Source organism: Rhamphochromis longiceps, linkage group LG20 (genome assembly GCF_057381845.1).
Source record: "Rhamphochromis longiceps isolate RC_006_pf linkage group LG20, R_longiceps_female_GT1.1, whole genome shotgun sequence".
Classification (NCBI taxonomy): domain Eukaryota; kingdom Metazoa; phylum Chordata; class Actinopteri; order Cichliformes; family Cichlidae; genus Rhamphochromis; species Rhamphochromis longiceps.
Genome location: NC_140576.1, coordinates 35,705,833 through 35,732,948, shown reverse-complemented (window position 1 = coordinate 35,732,948; position 27,116 = coordinate 35,705,833). Strand labels below are relative to the sequence as shown.

General features: G+C 42.4%; 1 protein-coding gene across 2 annotated transcripts in view; it reads right to left on the bottom strand.

The window, feature by feature from the left end:
• The window catches only part of otud5a (OTU deubiquitinase 5a), a 39,553-nt gene extending 12,437 nt beyond the window's left edge, over positions 1 to 27,116 (bottom strand). Inside the window, exons 1-3 of one of the 2 annotated variants that reach the window (XM_085393664.1) lie at positions 26,165 to 27,116; positions 19,283 to 19,373; positions 43 to 107 (exon numbers count right to left, since the gene is read on the bottom strand). In XM_085393664.1, the coding sequence (XP_085249790.1) occupies positions 43 to 107; positions 19,283 to 19,373; positions 26,165 to 26,752 (744 nt within the window). In that variant the 5' untranslated portion in view covers positions 26,753 to 27,116. Of the gene's footprint in view, positions 1 to 42; positions 108 to 19,282; positions 19,377 to 26,164 lie in introns of both variants that reach the window. The other variant, XM_085393663.1, reaches the window with a different exon arrangement.

Here is a 27,116-nt window from a genome sequence, read left to right as displayed (position 1 = left end):
AAGAGTAACACAGGAGGAGGAAAAAAGGACGCGTCTACTCACCAGGTAGTCCATACAGTGTTTCCGCACCACTTCATGCATGTCCTGGTCTCCATACACCTGATCAGCTGAGACACAGACACACAGGAAGAGTCAATTCATTTGGGATTCAGTATAAATGCTGGTAATTTGCCAGAACATTAAACAGATTTAAGAGGTTTTTATCAATGCCACTCAGAATTAAACTAATAACTAATTCACAACAACCAAAAATACTGAAAAATACGAATACATTAGGGGCGCGTCGCTGTTCGCATCCACCACCAGCAAACTAATTTCTCTGTCTTGATTTCAGTCAGTTTGAAATGCCTGCATACATGTGCAGGGTCAGTTTAACAATGATGGCTGATTTTCTCCATCTCACTGCCGGCCAGCAGACATGCTAACGACACGAGCATCCAGCCTACCAACGGATTCAGCACTTTTAAGACTTCTGAATGACTGAAGACATTTTTACTCCAATAAAAAAAATTAACTGTCCTGTTGCTGTGAATCACTAGAGACCTGTCGCTGTGACAGCTCCAGCATTTAAGAAAACTGATATTTGGATGAATTCTAAAGACTTTTAAGATTTTTTCAGGATGTGCAGGAATACTGTAGGTGATTTCCACGAGGAAGCGGATTTAATTTTCCACTAGTCACTTGAGGCTAGTGAGGTTACTTTGTGATCCTTTGACGTCACTCGTTAGCACTGGACTCACTCAGAACAGTGAGCTTGGTTTAGGCGATCCTGAGAGAGGTTAGTTTTAATGAGAGCATCATGCACTGTTGCAGTCTGTTAATTGGAGTATGGACCCTGTTTTGTCTTTTTAAGACTACGCAAAGCTTTGTCTCTTCTTTTCAGTCCTCATTCTCGGCCTCTGCAGCTTTTTAAAAAAAAAACTGTTTTAATTCATGTGCATGCATGATTGCATGCATTCATGTACGCAAAGTTTTTAAAGAATCCCTCTCGGGCCGCCTAATATTTCAGTGTGGAAAGTTTTACTGGAAGTTTCTGCTTGACGTTGACAACTTTGCAAATGGCAGTGGATGCACAAAGGTCATATCAACCTATGAGAACGGCTGTGTTCTGGTTTGGTTTTGGCTTGTGGTGCAGCTCTCGATTCTTTTTAAACTTTGAGCAGGTCAGTGTTACCGGCATTTAGTCAATACATCACTGCAGGAGGTCAGAGATTCCTGAATTGCACAGAGACGGAGACTGCAGCAGAAAACTTTGAAAATGCCTCTATGATCACTCTGTCTCCTCTTTCAGCTCACGCTCTAGATTATGACAACTATCCTGTAGGACGTGGCTCCAAAATAGTGCGTTTGAAGCCAAGTTCAGGTGCGCTTTGTGATTTTTGTGTTCACCAAACATTACTACTCTAGCTGCAGAAAAAGACATTTCAATTTACTGTAAAAGTTACATTTTATAGCCTCATACTATTGATGTAAGGAGCCTGAGCGCGTCATTGGCTGGAAAGACTTAAGACACCATCTTGGTGTTAGTTAAGAGACAGTTGGAAACCAAACATCCCTTCTGATAAAACCCTTGTCTGCTGTAAAAGAGCACTGATCTATAATTTATAAGCTAGTGAGGATTACTGCAAAGTAGAACAATTGCAGGCATCACGCTCAAAAGTGGTTTCATCTGACAATTCAAAATAATAATAATAATAATAATAATTCAGGAATGCTTGTAATCGGAGGACATAAACACTGTTTTGTGCAGATATGACAACATGTGTGCCTTAAAATTTTGATTTGACCTTTTGTGTGGAAAGGGAACAAAAAGCTAAGGAGGACTGGCGAGTCCAGGGTGGCCTGAGCGCCCGCCATTATAGTTGCACAACTGTGCATGCAAGCAAAGGACCAATGTTGCAGCCATAATTGCAGCATTAGTGTCCCCTGCACTGCCTGCACGGCCCTTTGCAGCTGGTCCTGAGTATGCACAGAAGCAATGCACTTTTTGCACTGGTCAAAAAAAAGCAAAAAACACTTTCAGTGCTGCAAGGATGTGACAAAACTTATGCTGCTGACAACTGATGCATAATAGTTAGTCTGTGAAGCCCGACTTCAAAGCCAAGTGTTGGATTAAAAAAACAACAACCTAAAAACACTAAAAACAAATTAAAACAATATTAATTGATCAATCTGTCGCTCATTTCCCTTTGATTTCACATGTAGATTATTTTCACTGTTTATTAGCCAGTTTTTGTGTTACATGTCAAAAAAATAGAGAAGCAGAAAAAAAGTCAACAAACAAAAATAATGTCACACAAACACACTTCCTGTCTGAGATGGCGGTGGGATGTAAATGAGCCCCATTTCGGTTCAGTTTACAGAAAGTCACATGATCTGTCACCGCAGTAATTCTCAGAACCCCCCCGATGACTTCCTTTTTCTCACTAGCGGTTTGCTTCGTGTTTTTGTGCATAAACATGGCGGTATGACTGCAAAGTGACACACTCATAACACATCTGACACACACACACACGGCTGAGCAGCAGCAGCAGGTGTGTGTGTGTGTTTGTATATATAGATCTCAGAAACATTCAAGAGGGAATCTCCCAGTAATCTCCCACTCAGAGCAGTGGCATGCACCCCGGTGCAGGATCTGGAGCGCAGCGAGGTTAACCCGCGGGTTAGTCACACATGCACAAAAACCACAGTTTACTGACCAACAAGTTCTCAGAAAAATGGTGTAAAAGAAGGGCAGCTTCTTTTTTTTTGCAGATAGCCACACTGACTCATGCTGGGATTAAATGACTTTTAATGTGATTGTATTGATGCAGACACGTGTTTAATGCTGCAATAAAATTTAGCAAAACTTCAGTTTTGCTAAAGTTGTGACAGTTTGGTACAAATGACAGTGCAAACTCCAAAAACTCCGTCAGTTTGTCTAATTTCAGGCTTTTTTTGATAGAATAAACATGTTTGATATCATTACACCTTTTCTTCATTGCAGCTCATCCAAAAAGACACAACTTTGACTGGCAGAGTTTGCAAAAGATCTCGTGAACTTTCACACCACTGTTGTCTTCGTCCATCTTTGCACGTTTCTTCAGACTATTTTATTGCTAAGCATCAAGGTGCATTAAACTGCATCCCTTTCACTGCAGGATCGCCAGGATCTGTTGGTCACTGGGTCAGTAACCACCCTTGGACCACGTTTTGCCTACGTGAAGCCTTGGAAGCCAAGTTTGGCTTGGGCAGCGAGATGGTTTGTGCAGGTTCAGTGTTTTTCAGCAGCAACAGGTGCATCTGAGAGTTTGTTGAACAAAGGCATGACGCAAGAAAAGCAGACAGGAGACAAGCACAAAAGACAGAAAACCAGGAGAGGAAGGGACACATGCAACAAGGAGAAGAGAAGGCAACAAGAGGAGAAGGGAAACATAGGAGGAGACAAACAGGAGACGATAGAAGACACAAGGAAATAAGGCAGAAAAACAAAACAGAAGAGGAAACCAAAGCTAGGAGAGGAGATGCGAGACAAGGAGATGAGGCAGGACACAAGGAAATGAGGTAGGAGACATGAGCGGAGACAAGATGCAGAGGAAAAGGAAACAAAAGGGCGAATTTGAGTTGGTTGCTGAGAAATACCACACACACCACGACAGATAGACTTCTGCAGAATTAATAATAAACCACATGCACACACACTCACACCCACACACAAACACGCACACATAAACCACAGCGAGCGTTGTGATTGGTCAGCTTGGACAGCTTTCTCAGAAAGAGGTGGGCCCTCACAGAACCGTGTCCGTCTTGTTTGTTACACCACTGCTGTCGATAACGTTTTTATCTGAAACTCGCAGTTTGACTCCACCCTGACCGCCAACACCAGCAAAGGCTTCTGGGTACTGAAGTTCAGAAGCAAGCTTTAAATTACCAGCAGCTGGACACTAACATGGACAGAAGGAATGTAGATCCTCTTGCTGCTGATTAGATCTCATTATTATTAGTATTTGTTCATAGTGATCAATAAAAACAAGTTATTATTGATTAGAAATATCAGACATTGAAAATATTAGCAGAACCAACATTCTTGGTAGCAGTATTCATATCTTGGTAATCAAGCTTCCAGCTGACCAATCAGAGAGCAGAGGGACGTCACCATCTCTTCTGCAGAACTTTAACAGCTCCGAAGCTCCGCCCCTGTTTTACACATTCGGAAGCGGGCCGCGGACCACAGAGGCGCCACAGTGACGTGACGTGTGGGCCGCTGGGCCTCACGTCCTTCCTCCTTCTGCAGAATTAAGCTCACTGTCAAGCAGGAACCTCAACTTCCAGTCAGAGGTCAGCTTTAATAACATCAGGCGACCTCAAACAGAGAAGTGCGGCGACTTTGTTAGGTCCTTTAATATGTTCAAAACCTGAAGGTAAACTTACGAGTGGTTCAGATCAGCTGCAGTTAACTGACCCCAAAAACTTCTTTGTGTTTGCGAGCTGGCGCTCCACGACCTCGCTCCACAACGTCCGCCTCCCTGCAGCTGTTTATCCAGCTGTTTCAACCCTCAGAGCTGTGAATCCAATTAAAATGTCAAATTCTGACACATTTTTATCTACCGGTATAATTGTCTGACTGGTTTTCATATTCTTCATACGATTTGTTTTATAGTTTTCCTTCTATTTTTGAAGTATTTCTTACTATGTTTCAAAAACGCCTTCATTCTTCACTTGCAGCCTGACCTTTCTTTGATTCTGCAGAAGTTTAACTGTGTTGTTTCTTTAGACACTGAGTCACTTATTTACTCGTAAATAATGCAACATGAACTCAGAGATTCACAAGGAGATTGCAGAGAATTCAAGGGGAAAGTTAAGAGGGAATTTCCTCACAGCTCAGTGTAGGTGTCTGTATTTGTGTGTCTGTATTTGTGTGTGTCTGTGCACTGACTCTGGGTCGGTTTTGAGTGACCAGCTCCAGCCGACCTGACACTTTGACAAGTTTAAAAGACTTGTTTGTCGAGCTGAGGTGACCGTGACCTGAGCAGCGGTGCTTTATACTTATGACTGACACACACACACACACACACACACACACACACACACACACACACACACACACACACACACACACACACACAGATAGAGAATAAATACTGAACAGGAACCTGAACTCAGGCACAAAATGTTTTACAAAGAGTAACTTAATTCATAATGTGGCGATTCAAATCAATTCAGTTATATGTATGGCACTCTGTACAGGTCTTTGAGTTCTTTTTAAATCCTGCAGCAGGTTTTAGACTTGTGTCAGTGAAATTGAGATGGAAACCTTAAAATCAGACTGAACTTTGTGAGTGAAACTGAGGAAACATTCCTGCAGCTTTTCCACTTTTCTATCAGGATGCTGCACAGATGAAGAATGCTCTATTTCAAAATAAAAGCTGTGTCTTTTGAAACTCGGCGGTTTCAGTGGTAAGGCTAAACTTTTATTCTGGAGAGAAACGTTCTCCATTTTCGGTTTGTGTCATACTCTTTGCAGTTTCACTGCCACTCAGCGAGTAGTTGGCAAGCGCTTGAGGACAAGTCAGCTTCTTCCACACAAACCACAGGGCATCACAGCATCCTGCTGCAGCCCCAAAGCAATCGCAAGGAGGTTATTGGTGCAACAATGTCTTTGCACCAATTTCAACCTGCAGAAACCACAGAAAACACATTTTCCCTTTACAGAAAAATGTCTTTCCTATGGTTAGTTGACCACCTGGCAACCATCCTGCAGTGGCTGGCTGATGGTCACTGACCGGTCCTAAGTCAGTGATAAGTAGGGATGGGTACCAGTATCCGGTTCTGACATAAACGGTCGTAACCAGACCGAAAAGCAGCACACATTTCGGTGCTTTTTTTTCCTGAGCTGTGATACACTTTAGATTCTAGCCAATCATTTTACGTTTCCGAGGATAGTAGGCGGGGCCAGGTACGTACGTTCTTTAAGAGCAGAGCTACAGATTAAAAATGTCCAAGGCGAAGCGGTCAAAAGTCCGGCTGTACTTCACAGCAAAAGATGCAAACTCAGCAGCCAGCAACAAGTGCTTTAAGCTGATACTGTGATACTGTCAAAGGAGGTAACACCTCGAATCCAATGAAACATCTGGCGACGCATAGCGTTTTTTTTAAAAGCTGAGAAATGCGCTGTATTTGATAGCTTGCTGCGAGACCTCACACCGAGCACATCTACTGCGGGTGTGGTGCCTGTTATCGGACCCGGAGTTAGCAACATCCCCCAAAAACCCGAAGAGGAGAGTCCTGGCCCCTAACCCTGCCAGTGTAGCAGAAATGATGAGGATGATGATGCAGCAGCAGCTGTTCTTCTCTGCGTGAGTAGCTTCATGTTGTTCGTGTGTAATTTACGTTGAGTAGGCTAACCACGTTATTACATTAATGCATGTAAGGTGAACTAGCAAACATCATCATAGTTACATGCGGCTGTCTTCTTGTTTGATGGCAGATACTCCCTTCACCCTGGCCAAAAAGGCTAAAATGACCAAAGAAAAAGAGGAAAACAGCTAAACATGAGAGGTTTTTGGACAAAGTTTGTGTTTTTTTCCATTGTTTAAGCACTGCTTCCAGCCAAGAGTGATACCATATATGCCCCATAGCTGCAGAAAAGGCTAACATTGTTATCTTTTTACAAAAAAAAAACAGCTGAACATGAGAGGTTTTTGGACCAATTTTGTGCTCCATTCTTTAAGCACCGGCACCGTTTCAAAAGTACCGGTTTGGCACTGGTATCGGAAAAAACTTAAACGATACCCATCCCTAGTGATGAGCCTCTAAACATAAATAAGTGAAACTATGACAACCGTGAGTGAAAACCTCTCCAATGAAGTATAACGTTGGACGTTTACCGACTTGTGTCGGGTTAGCGGATAACCCTTTTGTCACTTCTTGATCTCAGCACGATGGAGACCAAAAACCCTAGAGGCTTCCAAATGCTAAGTTCAGAGAGCAGTGGGGATGTAATGGTGGAGACAGACAGCTTTTTGAAACAGTCAATGATATACTGTAACGTTAACTTCCTTTTGGACCATTGTAGGAACTACAGTCTTTGGTGGGGAAGTATCCTCCTTCTCTTTCCTGATACAGCCGCTCAGAGTTTGTTTTTTGTTAATACTTTGCACATTTTTTTCAATAGATGGGCAGAAAAAAAGATTTGCATCTTGTGTCTGTTGTCAACACTCTTCAAGGACCAAGAAGAAGATAACCGTAAGTGATCTTTCAGGAAGATGCCAAACATCACGGTCAAACAGATAAGATGGCTGTTGAGGAACAAATGCAAACCATGTTTATTGTTTTGACGTCTGGCGCATTGTCCACACACAACAGCTCCGCCCTACTGCAGGTACACAACAATGATTTCAATCACAATGACAAAAAATGTGCGCATGAAACCACGGCAGGTGTAAACACCTGAGGATGCCCGACACACCTGAACACACACACACAGTTATACAATCTCTGTAACTTTCCACAACTTTTTATAACTCTCAGTCTCGTAACAGTCAGAATCCCAGAGAAACGAATCCAGATGGAGTCGCCTGATGCTGGAAGGGTAAATTTCCAGATGAAAACCAACGGGAAAGTAATTTTCTACACTCACTGAGATTTTTGATATTGGTCGCTAAGCGTTATGTTGGGGTCATCTGGGCAAACTTTGAAGATACCTGACTTCTTCCACATTTTTAGGTGCAGTCAGCAATTTTTCCTGGTTCACTGTTACTGTTACATTTTGACCATGTGACCATTAAAAATGTCTGTTAGACTTTGAATTAATGAAACTCCGAATAACATTTTTTTTTAAACACCAGTGTTTTTCGTTTGGCTCTTTGGGACATTCATGTATGCAGGAAAGAGTTGGGTAGTTGCAACTTTTTTGTGGTAATGCACCTGAGTACTAGTACAGATGTGGATTATCACAGCATAGTTGAACCATGAACATCAGCTGTGATACTTTTTTTTTTTTTTTAAACATTGTATTTTTGCTAATTATTTGCTTTTAAACAACTAAATATGATTCTATAAAATTATTTTATATGAATATACACTATAAATTAGCTTTTTAATTATTAGTATTTTTTAATATCTCAGAATATAGATTTTTTTCTTCATATTTTATCTGAATTTTTAAACACTGTAATATGTTTTAACATTTTCTTTATTTTCTGAAACACAGAACCCCCTGAGACCGTGGCTCAGGGGGTTGGGAAGCGCATCTGTAACTGGAAGGTCGCCAGTTCAATCCCCCGGCTCTCTGTCCTGGTCATTGTGTCCTTGGGCAAGACACTTCACCTACCGCCTACTGGTGATGGCCAGAGGGGCCGATGGCGCGATATGGCAGACTCGCTTATGTCAGTCTGCCCCAGGGCTGCTGTGGCTACAACCGTAGCTGCCTCCACCAGTGTGTGAATGAATAGTGCAATTGTAAAGCGCTTTGGGTACCTTGAAAAGTGCTATATAAATCCAATCCATTATTATTATTAAGACAAACTGACTAAAATTAATAAATATATCACTTAGTCAGCCAATCTCTGTATTTGTAGCTCAGGTTCCCGTCAGTGCTGCAGGTAACTCCAGATTCAGGCAATGAAGACACAGACTGTGAAAACTAATCAGGACTCAAGTTTGGAGTTTACCAGACAAACTGGAACAAACGACGGGTGTCCAGTATGAACTCAAGACTGCACACACACACACACACACACACACATACACACACACACACACAGATATAGAAACTATGGAGATTCCACCTCACATACTCCCATGTTTACACAAACTGTCTGGACACAAACACTCAGACATTGCTCTTACAGTAACACAAGGTCAAAGGTCACTCTGACACAAGTCCCTCTCTCTCTCTAACACACACTGCGTGACTCATCGGCAGCAGGAGGTCGTCAGAGTTTCCCTGTGCCCCTCAGTGAGGTTTCTTCGTGAAGACACTTCCTCTGGAAAGAGGTGACCTCTGACCTCTTTCCAGTCTAGCTGCTGCGACAACCCAAACATCATCATTCAGACGGTGAGAGAGTTTAGGGCCCCGATCCTTCCACAGCTTCAGCAAAGAAACATCTCAACTCTTCAAGTTCAACTTTCAGGCATCCTGACTCGAGCTGGACCGACCAGCGACTGAATCTGCGTCTTTGGAGAGGGCCAAAAAACAGAAGTTGCTGCTGGCTGCAGTGAAAGAATTCCATTTATGTTTCCCGCTGTTATTATTCAGTTTAATTTTGCACAATGACATGAAGTAATACCGTGTGATTCTCATAAGATGTGACTCATGCGTCGCTCTTTTATAACATTATGAGAAACTACAGAGGACACTTCAAAAAGAGAGCACATGTAAACTTTTGCAAGGGAATGAACAAAGAACCGTAAACACCACCAGAAAATTTCCGAGTGTGTCAATGATTCCATTTAAATGATCAGCATCAATAAGAGCTAACGGGATGTGTGCAGGTAACGAGTCACGTTTGTACAATGAAGAATGGGCACGGTGTTTATTATTATAATCAAATAACTGCAGGAGAACCACTCCCGATTTTCAACAGAACTTTATAAGCTGTGTTTTAATGTGTCTGTTTACGGGACGTATGCTGAGCACACGCTGCCCTTCTGAGGAATTAAAAAAAAAATGTACGTCCTATCACAACAAGTGAACGAGGACAAAAATGGCCACGCTTTGAAGTACACCTCGTGCATGTAGAGGGTGCAGGCATGAAACCATGGGGAAAATGATTTTTCCAGAATAAAGTTCAACAAAAATGTTATCAAACCAGAACTATAATAAAAGTGTAGACGATACTTAAAACACCAATTCAGACAAAAAAAAAAAAAGTCTTAAAGCTTTACAAAAGATTTAAACTTTGAATGACGTTTACGTGCCCGAGAGCTCGTTCGGACATGTAAATTCAGCCTATTTGTTGTTCACGTGCTAAATAACGTGAACCTGCATCATTTCTGTGTTTGTTTGTGTGTAAAATCCCTGATAACAGTTTTGTCCCGCATTTGTTTGTTGGGATCTGCTCACCGTAAACACAGCCACATAAACAGATGAGCTCACCGCAGTACAAATCATCTAAACTTTAAAAAGTGCCAAAGTGTCTCTGAGTTCAACCCACAGACTCGGTCACCTGATTGGCTGAAAGGTCGACGACTTCTGCAGCAGAACTTTTTCCATTCACGGTACACGCTGTGACAGCTGGGACACATGACTGTCACGTCATGTGAGCAACAAACAGCTGTGTGAGCCAAAACAATGAGTCGAGACTCAAAGTGCTGAGTCAAGGAGGAGAGTGGCGACTCACAGCTGGAAAAGACTGTCGGAGACCTGGGAGCCAAAGTGTCTCTGATCGCTGGGAGACGCTGGGATCCTATCAGACCACCCAGTCCCCCCAGTCTGCGTGTCAATGCTACTGATGAGCTGGGAATCTTGTTAATTACCATTAACCCTGAAGTAACTCAAATGACAGAGTGGATTCAATCTTGAGCTTTGCTTTTTTATTTTTTAAATGGCTCTGTTTGAGTTTAACATCTATGCCAGACATGTCGATGTGGAAAAGCAACACTTTGAAGCTAAAAATCAAACAAACACCTCGTGATTCTGATCTGACTCCTGGATTAACAAGCCAAACCTGCTGGGTTATAAACCTAACTCTGTCCTGATCTCATCGCTGACAGTAAAGCGTCGAGGAAACTGCAGTAAACATGCAGTAAAACCAGCCCCGGCTGCAGCACAGGCTGGGATGAGCCGCCTGTCACGAGGTGCTGCTGCTTTGAAAACTGAAATCCACCTGTGGATGCATTCAATGACACTCACTATTTTTTTTATTAAACGCAGTCGGCTGATCTGAACCGACATGAAGTGAAACTGGACGCATGCGAGCTGAGCAATGAAACACGCTCGTCACACTCTGCTTTCCACTCCTGTGACTAACCACGACCAGCTGCAGAGCATGCTGGGAGCACGACTGCGACCAGTCGGCCGTTGCACAACGTCAGACATGGGAGACGTTTCCTAATATTTGGAGAAAGAAAAAACCCCACAAACACGTGGGTCTAAATTTAAAAAAAAAAGCAAACACACACACACACACACACACACACACACACACACACACACACACACACACACACACACACACACACACACACACACACAGGAATGTGTCGTCAGTGGAAACACACACCGTGTCTCAGCCGTCTGAACTTTACTCTGCATGGTTCAGGTCCAGCTCACATGCTGGAGGCAGCTTTTTTCTGTACTGTACAGATTTTAAAGCCATTAACTTTCAGTCGACATAATAAATAAATAAATGTGACACTGTTTGAGATCAGCTGTTTGTTGCTGAGCAGCAGCTGCTGTTGGCATGCAGTCAGGTCAGGTGTGTTGGTATCAGCTGTTCCTCTGTGTGTGTGTGTGTGTCAGATGTTGTTAGGCAGCAAACAACTGAGAAACACAACCAGACAAAGTCACCTGAACAGGCTGAACACACGCACACGCACTCTTTCTTAATCACATGACAAAGAAAGTTAAATCCATAACATTTGTGCACGGTGTTGTTCGGGATGTTTGGCTGTTGATGTGGTTTCTGGAGAAATCACTGGTGCGACTCCTGAACCTACTGTTAGCATTTCCACACAATCACAAGAAACCCACCAATGAGAGCGTGAGAGAAGCGATCGATCGAAGCCAAATCAATCATAGCTCATCAACTGACGAGTGCTGTCAGTTACAGTCTCCATGGCGATTAATTAGGGAAAAACTGCATCTGGCACCGATGTGGTTTGAAAACAAGACGTTGCTCTACAGATCTGTGCTTTGTTTGTGCTCCGAGTGTTAAACGTGGTCACGGGACTGAGAGAGCGATCGTTTCTGCTTTCCACCTTAAATCCAATATCTACTAAAATGGAGCTCTGTGGGCAGTTAGGAGGCGCTAAGATTGTTTGAAAGAAGACAGATTTTCCAACAATCTGGTGGAAAAATAAAGCCTGTGGAGTGAAAACTGTGAGCTGAGCAGCAGGTTAGAGAGCAAACTGTCAAGGCAAATTTCCGAGCTGGCATTCGATTCGCGCACGTGCGAGAAATGTTAGAGTTTCAGCGTTGTTTCTACAACAAACAGAGTCGGGACAAGAGACGTGCCAAACCTTTGCAACTTTTTCTCCGTAACAACAAACTGTGGGAGTTTTCCTTTGCAACTATCCCGCCAATAAAAGAAATACCTGCATGTCTGCCATTTTTAATGACCCAGCAGGAATGTGAACTCACACCCGACTGTGTTTACAGGTCGTTCATCAGCATCAGGCGTTCCTGCATGCACAGAGGTGAAACGCAAGAGACGTTTTGGCTTTTCCCCTGAAGGACATTCACCAGGACGGCAACACCTGTAACTATCTGTTTCCATCGGGATTGTTTTTCAGGGCTTGTTTTAAAAGAGGAGAAAATATTAAATATTTGAAATTTCATGCAGATAAAGTGAATGAAAATATCTGGGACACTTTGACTGCTGCAACTGAAGGTTTTATTCATTTTATTCACATCTGAAATACTACTGGGGGGCAGGACACTTTAAATGTCACCTCATAAACGTGACGGGTCATGAGATGATTAAAGAAAGAGGAATGAAAAAAATGTCATTTTTTCGACATTTCTGTGAAAGTTGAGGATTTTTGTGGAGTATTTGATATGAAAAGTTACCGAGGAGTTCGCTGAACCTAAAATGAACTCAAAAACCTTTACAGGCGACGGGGAGACAAAAATCACACGCCGACTTTATCAAGTGAGTCGCACACGTCAGAAACTGATCTAATCTTATCGTGCTGTAACTTTAAGCACTCGGGTTCATTTCAGCGCTGACTTCAAATACAGGGAAAATATCAAAACAATTATATCACTGCATAAAGTTTTGACATGAGTGTTGCACTAAAATCAACATTTTACTTTTCCTGTATTTTTAATACTTTAATGTAAGGATCACAAGCAGTTACTGAGACAAAGAAGAAAATGTCTCTTCCTGCTGGATCTGGTAGGAACGCTGAGACATTTGAACATTAGGAGGAGTCAAACCTGCAATGATAAAAGATTGGAAACTGATCTAACCTGAAACCGTGTGCGGTAACTCCATCTTTAAAATGTTAAAATCTTATTTTGAAAGCAAAGTCACCTGAAATGCAAACACTTCAAGCATCACAACTCTCTGAAAACTCGGAGAAAAATCTAAATTAACGTTGTTGTTTTTTTTCTGCCACATTGTCTTTCCTGTAAATCATCCCGTGGCACGGTCACAACCCCTCGGGCTGGGTGCCATTGATGCGAAATGCTGCTGTTTCCCCTGCAGCAACGAGGGGGGAAACTACAACTCTCACCCACCCACGCAAAAACACACCTGCCCACCCGAAACAGAAAGTGGTCTTCAAGGTGTGAAAGCAGGTTTAACACATCAAAGTGAGATCAGCTGTGTGTTTTTGTTTTTGTGTGTGCGTGAACAGTGCGAGTTTTACTCCAGAGGTGTCAAGTATGCGGTAAGACCATTATCACTATACAGGCATATAAACGGATGTAACACAAAGAGTAAAATAAATATATGTAGTTATTATTATATCGCTAAATATGACAGTGTTGTGCTTTTGTAGTGCCATTACACATTTAATAAGCAGATTTCAGGGTTTTTCCTGCATGTTAAGGGAAGATTTTGTCCTTCCACCAAAGGAAAATCACCAAGACTCATTTCCTATATTATGTGGGCAACTCATATTTATATGGCTTTCATGTGTAGTTGCAACTTTGAGCCTGGAAAATCCCTGGATGTGGATCATTTTTTAAATATTGCCCAGGGTGTTCATCACCTCTTTTGTTGGCAGATGGATTAAATGTGAATGTTTACTTATATTTCTTTACATTAAAAGAAAAACAGGATAATAAATAACCGTTTGACTGGTCAGGCCAACTGCAGGAGTTTGACGCTGGACCATCACTGCAGCTCCAAGTATTAAAGTAAAAATTTTAAAACATGTGTTTTCATGGGGAATACCCCCCCCCCCCAATAAAACAAACAAACAAACAAATAAACAAGTAATAAGAAATGAGGATGTTAAGGACAAAGGGTGGACTGTAAAATATGTCTTTTAATGGCCTCTGTTGTTTGATGCTGGCTCACCTTAACCGCAGAAAACATCCCAACACTCACAATTCTGACCATAAACTCGGGTATCCTAAACCCAGCAGCAGCGTACCAATGAGCTGTGTGCTGTTCCAGAGGCTCCTCCCTGACATAACAGCCAATGCGATACAGATTGCAATCTTTGCACATCTGGTTTTCCAGATGTTTGACCATCTGTAGTTGCTTTATTATATTAGGCTCAAATATGGGTCAAAAAATAACAATAAATACTTCGTCTGTTAATCACTGGATTTTCTGTACGCGGTGATCGCGCTGACAGAGGGGTTCGGGTAAGTGTAAGAATAACAAGAGACCAAGCGAAGAAGACATTCAAGTAAACGTATAGGCACCAGAGGAGGTGACTTCTGGGAAATGCATCAGAGAGAAGAAACGGCCTCTGAAACCAGACGCGAGATGAGCCACAAGTGGACTAAGAGAAAATGAAACATGACACTTTTTTTCTTTCATTGCACGTGTCATTTTAAGGTGCACGTCCATCGCCTCACAATCGTTAACCTAAAAAAAGGAAACAAAAAAATACGCACGACCATCTCTCTGTCGCGCTCGCCCGACATCATACATCAGTTATATCGGGGTTTTTCCCCCCTATCTGAAGTACGAAACAACATAAGCTTCACTTTCTGTGAATGTGTTGCAGGTTTTCAGTGTGTCTGAGCACTGATGCCGATGTCTGTCGTCAGTCACCTTTCGGAGGTAGACCCACTATGTGGGAATAAGTTTGGAGAGGAAGGTAACACGAATATGAAATCAAGTTCCAGTTCCGAGGTTGCGACCCTTCTGGGTCCGGTAAAAACTATTCAGGTTGTATTTGGTTACGTTCCATAAAAGAAAAAAATGATCAGAATCTGCTCTGAAATTCCCCCTTTGGTCAGGCTCCATTAACCACTGCAGCACCTGCAGCTAAAACATCCACCGTGTTTGAAAGATGGGCGGAGCCACTGTGAGATCAGTGGTAGTCAAGCCTCGAGCTGAGCTTATCACCACTGTGGTGTTTTGAAAGTGGACACAAAACGAGAAGGGTGGCTCCGAGTGTGAAACCAAGAAATATTTTTTTATTTTACAAGAAAAATGTTGTTTTCTAAAGGAGTTACTAGAATGACAAGAAACTACTAAAGTCGACCCCTGCTGGCTATTAGAAACATCCATCTATTTTCCTGCGCTTGTCTAATTCAGGGCCTATCCCAGCTGCCACAGGGTGCGAGGTAGGGCACACCCTGCACAAGTAGAGCTGGGCGATATGAGATTTTTTCATATCACGATATGTTTTTTTCATTTCAGGCGATAACGATATCTATCACGATATAAGCCAAATAACTATATTTGTAAGATTTAAATGTGCCGTTGCTCACAAGTAAAATGTGAAATAATCAGCAGCTTGTTTTTATTTAAATATTTATTTCCCATAATAAGTTCAACAGGGTAGATGTACTTAAGGAACATGAGACTTTTTCAGATAAATAAAGGCAAATATTGCAAACTACACAAAAGACAGCCGCTAAAGCGTTTAAGTTTCAAAATAGAACAAATGAAACAGACTAAATTGTCAATTCCACTTAGAAACAAAATATTAATTCTAAAAATAAATCTTAGTTTGTTTTACAGAAGAACAGACAAAACTGACTAACTTTTGTCAATATCAAATAAACTGAGAACTAAAAGGAAATTCTCAATCTCTCCTTGTTGTATAGCTTAGCTTTTCAAACAGTTTTAACAGTTACTTTAGTCTGACAAAAGCCGAATGACGAATTAGCGCTTCCAGTCAGAGACTGAGGCTACGTCCACACGTACACGGGTATTTTTGAAAACGGAGATTTTCCGTTTTCGTTTTAAAAAATAATCCCGTCCACACATAAAGGCAGAAATGAAGGAAAACGCTGCTATGAACATGCCAAAGCAGCAGGTGGCGCTAGATTCCTAACCGTGCAGAAATGTTGGCCAATCAGAAGTCTAGAAGCCTCGGTGGGAAAAAGTAAACAAAGCTGGGGCATAGAAGCAGAACCGAGTCGTATGTGTGGAGGGACAGTAACTGTGTGTATATGTAAGCATTTAAACACTGCAGAGTAGAATTAACAGTATTGTAGAAGTTCATTTCACCGAAACAATAACGTGGCGCAGTGTGACGCATGCACCAGTTTATTGTATTTCCAGACTTGCTTTCGGCACAATTTCCAGTGCAGCTACTCTGTTTTTTGTCAGACTTGAAATAGCCGAAATACCTTCACACTACGGAACTTCTATGGCTCTTCCGTTCGACAATCTCTCCGGCGTTGGAACCATCATCTGTTTTCTCTTCGGTCACGCTCGGTTGATTTTTCTAGTCGGCACACTCATTTCCTCCATTACGCGCTGGCTCCATTACCCGCTGGCTGCTTCCCAAACAAACACACGTGCGGCTTGGCACTTGTGCTGTACGTAACAAGTCACGCGACGTGACGCTGCGGCTGTGATTGGTTCGGCTCTGCGCTACTTAATTTGGATTGGCTGACCTTTTTTTTTTTTTTTTTTTTTAAGAGGACAAGAGCGGCGAGGTCTATCGCGATAGCTTAATTTCTCTATCGAGTAAAAGTTATATCGCGATACATATCGTTATCGTTCTATCGCCCAGCTCTATGCACAGGTCACCAGGGCAGCAGGGCTAACATAGACAGACGAACACTTTCACACCTACAGCCAATTTAGAATCACCAAACAACCCAACCCCACTAACTGCATGTCTTTGAACTTTGAGAGAAAGCCAGAGTACCCGAAGAGGAGAACATGTTACCACCACACAGAAAGGCCTTGGCTGGATGGTGGATTCAAACCCAGGACCTGCTTGCTGTGAGGCAACAGTGCTAACCTCTGTGTTGTTAGAAAGATGGCTCAAAACACGTGCCTTAAACCCGCCTTCTTCTAAATGGCCAGTAGAGGGCTCCTATGGGCTGCAAAGCAAAAACCAGTTGTTCAGAAGTTCTGAACACAGGCCCCGGCTCCTTTTCTCTCTGCAAACACTTTCCTGCTGATGTCACAGGCTCAATCGCTAGTTTCAAATCTTATTTCAAAAAACAAAGCTGATTTTGTAAGTTAGGGGGAGGGATGGTGGATATACTGGACAAAGGGTGGTGATGATGCCAGGCAGGAGGGAAAGAGGAGGACCTCAGAGCAGGTTTGTGGATGTGGTGAAGGACAACACGCAGAGGCTTGGTGTGACAGAGGATGGTAGAGACGGGGTGAGATAGGGAGACGAGCCGCTGTGGCGACCCCTAAAGGGAACAGCTGAAAGAAGATGACGATTACAGTCAGGTAGGATTATCCTGAGTGTCCTCACCAGCCAACAACTCATCACAGTCAGAGCGTCTCTTCACTTCTGGTTACAAAACACCAAGACGGCGACAACAAAGATCAGTCATCGAGGCTTCATAACAACACTCCGTCTAACACTCTGATCCCATTGTGGTTACGTCCATCCTTTATATACAGTTAATGAACTAAACAGCAACTTCAGCTTCTCTGTGCTGCATGTAAATGATCATTTTAAAACGAAAGGAAAAAGAGTGATTTTTGATGTGAGGGTTTTGTTTTTAGCATAAAGGCTCGGTGTATTCTGGTTGACAGGGTGAAACTCAGGAACAACCAGAGTTTATTATCTAACAGCAGGAAGACAGGTGTGAGTTTACAGGTACTTACAGGCAGCGCAAACACACACACATGCACACATACACACACACAGGGCCGGGGTCAGTGCGATGATATAACTGCAGCTATACAATAGCCTCTACCTGAAAGACAACCTGGACTCGACTGAAAGGACCTCTGTGTGGCTTACAGGAACACACACACAGAAACCTTCATCTTTCACAGTGTGACCCACATTTCCAACACACACACACTCATACAAAAGAACAGTCTGTCAGCATCAGAGCACCCCCTGTTGGAACAGAGCAGCCCCAGCAGCAGGCTTGTGTCAGTATGACCTCAGGACTGCAGAGCAGGACTGCTGGTGTGTTTTGATGGTAGTGTGTGCTACCGACATAACCTGCTCTGGAGCAGGTTACATTTCACAAGCAGAGAGGAAGCAAAAAAAAAAAAAAATCACAGCATGAAGGTGAATCAGTTCTCTGCCAGTAAGAAAATCTTTTAAAACCTTTATTTTGGGCAGAGTCAGCTCACTTTCAAAAATATAATTTTTGAAAATCTGATCTTAACTGGATATTCTGTATCTGCACTTTTTATTTCATGCTGATTGAAACAAATGTTAATTTAAACGACATTTCAAAGCAAAGTGCCCAGATGTGCGTCGATGTGGCTGCTGAGTAACAGGACAAACTGGCTGGGGTCATTAACTTGAATTTAAATTGATTTTCTTTTGGAACACTTGCCAAACTCCACCTTAACACTGGCTAATGGCTGGGAAGTAGCCACGATGGCTCATGTAATACCTACGATAGAAATTATTATTCAAATCACACTCTCACCCCTGGCTACACCTCTGTGTAAAACCTGATGCTTCGCAGCTGTTGGTAAGGCTCCACCTTATCTACAGCGCTACAGTTACCTGGTAATTACCACAGGGTTTTCTAAACAGCTTTTCATTAAATAACGATCACTGTGTGACCTCTTTTCTTGCTCAGCATTCTCTTTTGTTCATGGAGAGGAAGTGACACGATTGTGGGAAATTACCTGACTTATCAGATCACCCTATGATTACTGCACCTAATCACCAATGACTGCTTCTTATGTCCTGATTGTTTCTCACACTGCTAAATCATTTTAATCGAGGTGAAATCTTTTTAAAAAATGTAAAAATGTAAAATAAAAAAACATAATATATGAAATTAATTTAGCTTAAACAAGAGAATTAACACACAGCAAAGACCTTTTTCAGCTTCGTAGCTGAAAATAGTGTTATATGTAAAATGTAAACACATCAGGGCAAACCTACTGCAACACTGCCATCTGCTGTCAGCCAGAGGAAGTGCAGGGAACCAGCTCAGGAGACACCAGAACGCTGTGTGTGTGTGTGTGTGTGTGTGTGTGTGTGTGTGTGTGTGTGTGTGTGTGTGTGTGTGTGTGTGTGTGTGTGTGTGTGTGTTTTAATTACTCACCGACAGCTCTGAACAGACACGCGCCATCCTCCTTCATCTTCTTGATCACAAATCCTTTCTTCTCCCTCAGAGCTTTTTCAAACCAGTGCTCCTGCTGAACACACACACAGACACACACACAGACACACACAGACAGAGTCAGTGAACTGGGCCTGAGCAGCATTATATGTGAGGACCTAGAGGACAGTTTGCTCAGTTTCATTATTGATTCATTGCTGTGTTATTTTCTAGAATAATTAAATTCACCGTTTGGTTGCTAAAGCAGGAAAATGGTGCTCAAGTCCTCCAGGGTTAGTGGCTGGACATAACAAATGAATGAGATCTTCTGCAGGGAAAAGCAGCTCCTCCCATCCTGATCATCAGTTATCTAATGCTGATCAATAACAGTGGAGCAGACACACTGGTTTCTAACACTGCGGATGTTCAGGTGATCTCAGGAGCCCTAAATACCTACTTACTCCTCTTTGAGACACTGCTGAACAGGATGCTTTTTAATTTATAAAAAAAGAAGAAGAAGCAAATAATCAAAACTAAAAACAGTTTATTTCCTTATCATGTGCACTTTTACACTTCTGTAATCACGACATACCCTGATATTTCCCTCTCTGAGGATCAGTCTAAAAGTACAGAAATAAAACTTACAATCACAAACATAGCTGTGCTTTTAACCCCAGTTTTACCATATTTATCATTTTTATTGTTTATGTGTCTAAAATGTCTCACAGGTTCATTATATTCTGTATTTGTTGATGAGCTGAGGAGCTGCACCGAGGACCAGGATAAATCACATAAGCCTTATTTTGAACTGTGAGTCATGCAAAGCTACTCTAAAATGTAGAGATGTTTTGGACTTCCGCTATGACTGTGATCATTTATATAATTTATAATCCTAATTTTAATTTAAACAGGGTTTAATTAACTCAAACTTAAATACAGGTCCAAAAAAAGCAGGAAAACAGACAAATCTGTGTCAACCGAGGTAAGAAAGTTTGTTCGCCTCAACCTGTGTGTGTAATCATCCCTCACAGGCCCTAGAGTAGAGTCCAAGAATAAAAAACACACAGCTGGAAATTAGCATAATGGCTCCTCTTTAAATAAAAAGTCACACTTGGCTCATTAGTCAAACAAAAAGTGAAACCATGAACTAAAGTCAGATGAAGAAAGGCTAAAAAAAACAATAACATGTTTAACACTGGACATCTGTCATAACACAAACAGGTTATAAAAAGCACCGATACCGAAAGTGCGAGTCAGCGACGGCTTCGTGAACAGGACTGAAAACTGGCTGGGTTTAACAGCAGGACACAAATGTCACAAGACGAGTTCTGAACGGATTCGTTCTGTCAGTGCTCGATCGCTGCTGTGCGAGCCGGTCGGACCACTTCAGGCAAAGAAAATGCTCCGATTTCTGAGAATAAAGCTGCAGGCTGGGAGCAGAACGAATGTAAAAAGCATGACCGCGGCGTGGCATCGGCCTCAGCTTTCACTTTAATACAACAACACGTCTGAAGAACAACAACAAACCAGAGACGTTATGTGAAAGAGACACAAGGAATTAAAGAAATTGCACAATTCTGTTTTATTATGCTTTGGCCTCTACAGGGCCACTTAGGGCTGTTCCATATAACGATATATATAAAAACGTCTGTGTTTCATTTTACGCAAAATAAACGTTTTGATGGTCACTGTAGTGGCTATATTAATTTCTTAAAGTTCTCTCTTTCTCTTATATTTAATATAACCACACTATGGACGGACAAGCGCCTGTTTTTATGTGTTGTCTTTAGCAATAACGATGGTAAAACCACCCACATAAACCTTTCACAATAAAGCTCAAGATCCTGTTGAGACTTTTCAAAATAAACTGAATCACGTGAAAGATGCAGATTATTTACGGATGAGAAGCCAAAAAGAGCCGCCAGATGCTAAAAAATAAACCTTAGACTCAAACGTTAGAACAGGCTTTTCCCCGCAGCTAGGGCTGCACGATTAATCGTTAGAAAATCGCGATCTCGATTCATACTTATGTGCGATCTCATTTCCAAATGACAACGATTAAAAAAACAAAAAAAAAAAAGACGACGACGACGATTGTACCGCATTTTGATCCGGGACGTAATCTGCATGAAAACAAGCGCTCACTCTTCCTGCTCAACAAATGACAAGGGCGGAGCCTTATACCACGTGATACAGAAGCTGTGCCGTGTGATGCTAAAATTAGCAGGGAAAAAACAACGGAGAGCACGTCAGGGATGACGAGAAAGTGACAGGAGAAAATCCGTCCCGGTCAACCACCCAAACATCAATAACGGGAACCTTATACAGCGCTTCCCTATACCCCTCGACCTCCCGCAGGCACAAAGAAATTACGGAGGCTATCACTTATCACCTGACCAAAGATATGGCTCCATCAACACTGTGCAAAACGAGGGATTTAGGAAAATGATCAACACCCTAGACAAACGCTACACAGTGCCGTCCCGCAACTATTGTTGCACTACCTGCTCTATACACGCAGCGTCGAGCAACGGTGGAGACCGAATTTCAAGCAGTACAACATTTTGCAGCAACGACAAAACGTGAGACATTTGTTGTTTTTATGTTTATTTATTGTTTTTATGTTCAGTCTCAACTGTTACGAAGTTGATGTGCAGTTAATAAGTGCAATAAATATTTATACTGGAAAAGAAAATGGTGAGAGAATCGTGATCTCAATTCTAAGCCAAAAAAATCGTGATTCTCATTTTATGCAAAATCGTGCAGCCCTACCCGCAGCACGCCGTGTAATAAATACCCACAAAGAAAACGGAGGCTGTTACAACTTATGTCTAAAAATGTATAGTTTCATGCATCGGTTAAAACACTCGACTCCAGCTACATGACGCGCAGCTGCAAACACTTCACGCAAGTCGAGCTGCCCGAGATTTACAGAATTTACAGAAAATGTTACATTTTTGGGATTTATATCGTTATCGGACGATAGATGTCTTATATCGGGATATGAGATTTTGGTCATATCGCACAGCCCTAGCGCCACTTTATTGCTGTGTTTCATTGCAGCACTTTAATGTACTTTATTTAGATTTTTACACAGAGGTTTACTTGCTGAACTGCCCGGTTTTGTTTACACGTTTCCTTCGATCGAGCTTCTTTCGTCTGGGCTATTTTTAACTTTTTGTAAAGTATTATTTGTTCTATTTATCATTATCGATATGACTTGTCGATTCTCACTGGCTCCTCTTTGAGTCACCACCATCACCAAGCAGCACATCAAAGACATTACATTCATACAAATTACTTGCATGCTGTGTGGACGCAATTCCCCTCTTTGTTATGATCACTCAAAAAGTAATTATTACTCACATTACACAGGACACTTTTCTTAAACATGTAAAAATGCAGTACATTACTTAATTACTCCCAGAAGAAAGTAATTCATTATATAGTTCTTACATTACTTTCACGTCACTGTGTAAAATGACCTAAAACACACCGCCTGAGGTAATTTCTCATTTAACAGTTGAAACTGCAGACCTACACACCAACACAAATCCTATTGAGGACACACGTATAATCTGTCTCTTAGTATTAGTCAAAGCCTCTTATAGCAGAAAACAAAGCCAACAGCAAAGATGAAAACCAGCACAAACAGACTTTAAAGCGATCGCCACGGTGAATCTACTGTAGAGACATGAACAGGTACAAACGGAGGCTGCAAACTGCTCATCAGTTTGTTACCTGTTGAAGTTCAGGGTGTGTCTGCTGGGCTGGGGTCAGTGTTCACTCAGCTTTAAGTCACTCTGGGTTCTTGGCTAGTTAGCGTTGCAGTTTACACTTTACCACCGCACTCACTCTTTGTGCAGTAAAAATAAAACTAATGACCATATCCTGCACCACTATTTTCCTCCTCCGACACACAAACTGATCGTAGCACAAGTGCACGAACCGATAAGTGTGATCGACAGACAAGCAGACTAACAGCCCCAAGGAACTGGACTACTGGGAACTGGTTCTCTACGCAACTGGTTACCGACTCCCATCCCTAATTCAACCTGACATCCTCGTAATCAGCAAATTCTTTGGTACAGTAACTTTTCTATATTAGGAAAATGAGTTTGGCAAATGTAGGTTACAGAGAGACCTTTCATGTGCTATGATTTGTTATAAGCAGCCATCCATGTCCCACTGTGATATATGACCCTTGAGGTTTTTCTCTGGTGAAAAACTGACTTGAAATTGGCGCCGTTTTTCTACTGAAACTATGACATTTCCCATGATGCTGACGCTCAGAGCTGGTTACAGAAAAATCAATCTAAATTTCTAAATGAAAGGACATTCTGTCTGCAGACTGTGAAACAAAACTGATTTGGCTGCAGTTTTTTTAAAATGAAACTTTAAAGTGTTTTTCAGCATTTCCTGTTATGAAGTATAATGACTACAAAACGCTAACAAAATGAGGTGAATTGACTTGTGCCCTGTACTTGGAAGGCCACTAACTTGTTATCATATCTTGAAGGTAACATTTTGCAAGGTTTCCTTAAATATACAAAGTTATTGCACCAAAACAAACACATAAACAACTAACAAGCACACAAAATAGAGAACTTCCATCAGATGTGGATGATTTTATAATAGGCTGTTCCTCATCACTCCCTCCAAATAGATTTTTTTATCTGGCTCAATCTGAACTAAGAAGCGAGTTTGAGGATTTAATGAGGGGCAAAAAACAAACTGCTGTAAAGAGATGAACTCGACTTAAAATACAAGGAAAAAACAACAGTTTCATATATAAATCAAAGCAAAAGAAAAAATTATTTAACCTGCACCAGAAAATACTAAAGACCGGATATAACTTAGAAATATCTCCATTTAAAGCAACCAGGGACTGTAACATCTAGTCCTTTTTACTGAATCAGAAACACCTCCAACATCAAACTGAGTAGCACTTCAAAGTTCATTTCTGCTTGATATAGTCGCGTTATTGATCCGTAAATATCAAACATCTATTCTGCTTGAGATTCAAATTAAAAGCCTCCCTGCAGAGTGCTTCGGTTCAGGCTCAGTTTGTCATTCTGTGGATCCCCGACACTGAGTCAAGTAAAACTTCTGGTTTAATCCCGACTTTTCAGTGTTAAAAAGGCAGTTAACATCTTAAGCTTAGGTTTACCATTGCCATGGCAACTAGGCTGCAGACCTAACCTGCTCCATGTTCACGATAAGAGAGCAAGAGGTATGAAATCACCGCCTAGTGACGAATCAGTTCTCCAGGAAACAGCGTCACCATTCCTGGAAGATCCTGCTGACCTCACTGCACTGCAGAAAGAGTGTTTAAAGTCTTTGTTTTCCTGATGAGCATCAGGAATAAATACAGATTCTTAAGACACAACATAATTACTTGATTTTTGCCTCTGGTTGACTACATTTTTTTTTTTAATTAACTGTTCTATGATTGTAAGTATAATCCTAAAACAAAGAACCTATTTGTACTTGTAGACCTTTTATCAAGTCTACATGGAGACCGAGTCAGTGGATGAAACTCAGGATTTTTACATTTATTCTTTACTCACTCTCAGACTGTTGAACACCACCAGCAGCTGAAAGAATAACACTTTCTTACACACATATAAACAATGATTTAACTGAACAAAAATTCTAATCAGTCAAATTCGCTCATGTCTTAATGACAGAGCTGTGAGAAGTCTGTTTAGTTACACAGTCGGCTTTCTTCTCTGGCTTCAAACAGACTTTAACTTTATTACCATAGCAGGTCTTTTCCAGTCTTATTGACAAAAACGCCAAAGTGCGCACACATTCATACTAACAATCTGCTGCTTTGTCTGCAGCAGCTGTGTTACTCCCAGTGTGTATTATCCGTTTAACCATATTGTTCACAGTTTTCTATTCTTTGTAAAAATCAGGTGTTCAGCTGTCTGCAGACCTGCCTGTGTTTCTGACTTTTTGTTGTTTTTTTTGTATATTGATAATATCCATGTTAAGGTTACAGAACATACAGAGAGGATATCCGTACCCTGAACTTGTTTCATAGTACAGGTGTCCAACAAACGTGTTTAGAATTTCTAGCATGCAGTCAAGTATCTCGGTAAAGAGTTGTACAAAACCTCATCACATTCTCCAAGAAAAAAAACAAACCCTGAACATGGGCGACTTCTGAACAAAGAAAAACATTTAATTGAAATTAATCAATAGGTAAAATAAGCGTTTGGTGTTATTATATTCAACAGAGAGCTGACAAAAATGCGTCCTGGAAATAGTGGCATGAAAATATTTTAATTCTTAGTTTATATTTCATATGCGTAATATTACGATTCAAAAACGTGTATGTAGCAGTTATTATCCTTCCAATCTGGGAACATCTGGCTGTTTATTTTAGCCTCACCTGAATGGGCCGTGGAGACAAATGCAGCTCTCTTTAACAGTGTTTAAATGTGTGCCTAGAGTGTGTTTGTGGTTAGTTTTGGGGTAAATGTTTAACTGCCAGGTGATCAAACGTCCGTGCTGTTGCTATGGTTGCCCCAAACGGGTTTCTCTTAAGACCTCAGGTGAGCAGACATGATTAGCAGGTTACTTAATGAACGCTCCCTCCCCCCTCCACCACCACCAATTGTCCCCACAGCCTGCCTCTGGAGGGAAACGACTCATTGGGCTTAAGCGTAAAACCGAACAATAACAGCAATTTCTTCCCTCTTAAAGTTAACTTAAATCCTTATTTTCTGCTTCCTAGTGGCCTGTGCTGATTTTATACGTTTTGTTTTCGGTCTTTAAGTACCTGAGTTCTGGTAAAAGTGCCGGAAATCACCTGTGCAGGAGCACTAGCAGCTCCGTTAGCCTTGTTGCTAATGTTAGCTAGCGTTAGCGTCCTACCTGCTCCACAGTAGCCGGGTCCATGGACTGAAGCCGGGCGGCGTTCTCGTACTCGTCCTCGCTGTTGTTTCCGGCTCCTTCCTCCGTGTCCTGGCTGGACCCTACACCTCCCGGTCCGGTCACCCCGGGCTGGCCTCCGCCGGCCAGCGCCCCCACCACCCCACCGGAGCAGGTGCCTGCCTGCCTCCGCCTCTTGCTCAGCCCGGGCCCGGAGCAGCAGCTGCCGATGCCTCCGCCGCATCCGACGACGCCGGACGACACGACGAGCTCTCCGCGGGACCCGGCAACCATTCCGCCGCTGTTGTCCCGACCATCGCCCGGCCCCACAGGGGACACGGAGCCGACGGGCGGCGGAGAGGCCTGCTGCGGCCGGGAGCTCGCCTCAATGCTCCGCCTGTCGTCCCTGGCGGAGGGTGGAGCGGGCTGGTAGGACCAAGGCGGAGGGGAAGCCCTCGGTCGGGTTCCAGTTCGCCCTGAGTGCGGGTGAGGATGTTGGTGAGGGTCGGAGCCGGTCCGACGATCGCTGTCATCTGCGTGGTCCGAGACGCCGACCCCGGAGCTAGGCTTCTTCTTCGGGAGAATAGTCATGGTGGAGAGTGTGGAGGAAGCAGGGAGGGGGTCAGAGGGTGACAAGTCCTCCCTTTCTAGATCAAATAAGACGGTCTACTCGCCCTCCGGCCCGGCCGTTTGGCACCAATCACCGAGCTAAGGCTCTTATCGACCCGAAATGGACACAAAAGCGACGTTTCTGCTCCTTTTCAACGGTTTAGTTGAATAAAAACAAAACGCGTCTCCCTCTTCCGTCCACAGCGCGTCCGGTCACAACATCAACACAACATGACGTCACGTCCGGGACGGCTGCCACGGCACGTTTACGGCAGGACGTCAACCAGACCTTTGTTTTTATTCCGTGTTTATTTTAAAATCCAAACTTTATAATAAATATTTTATT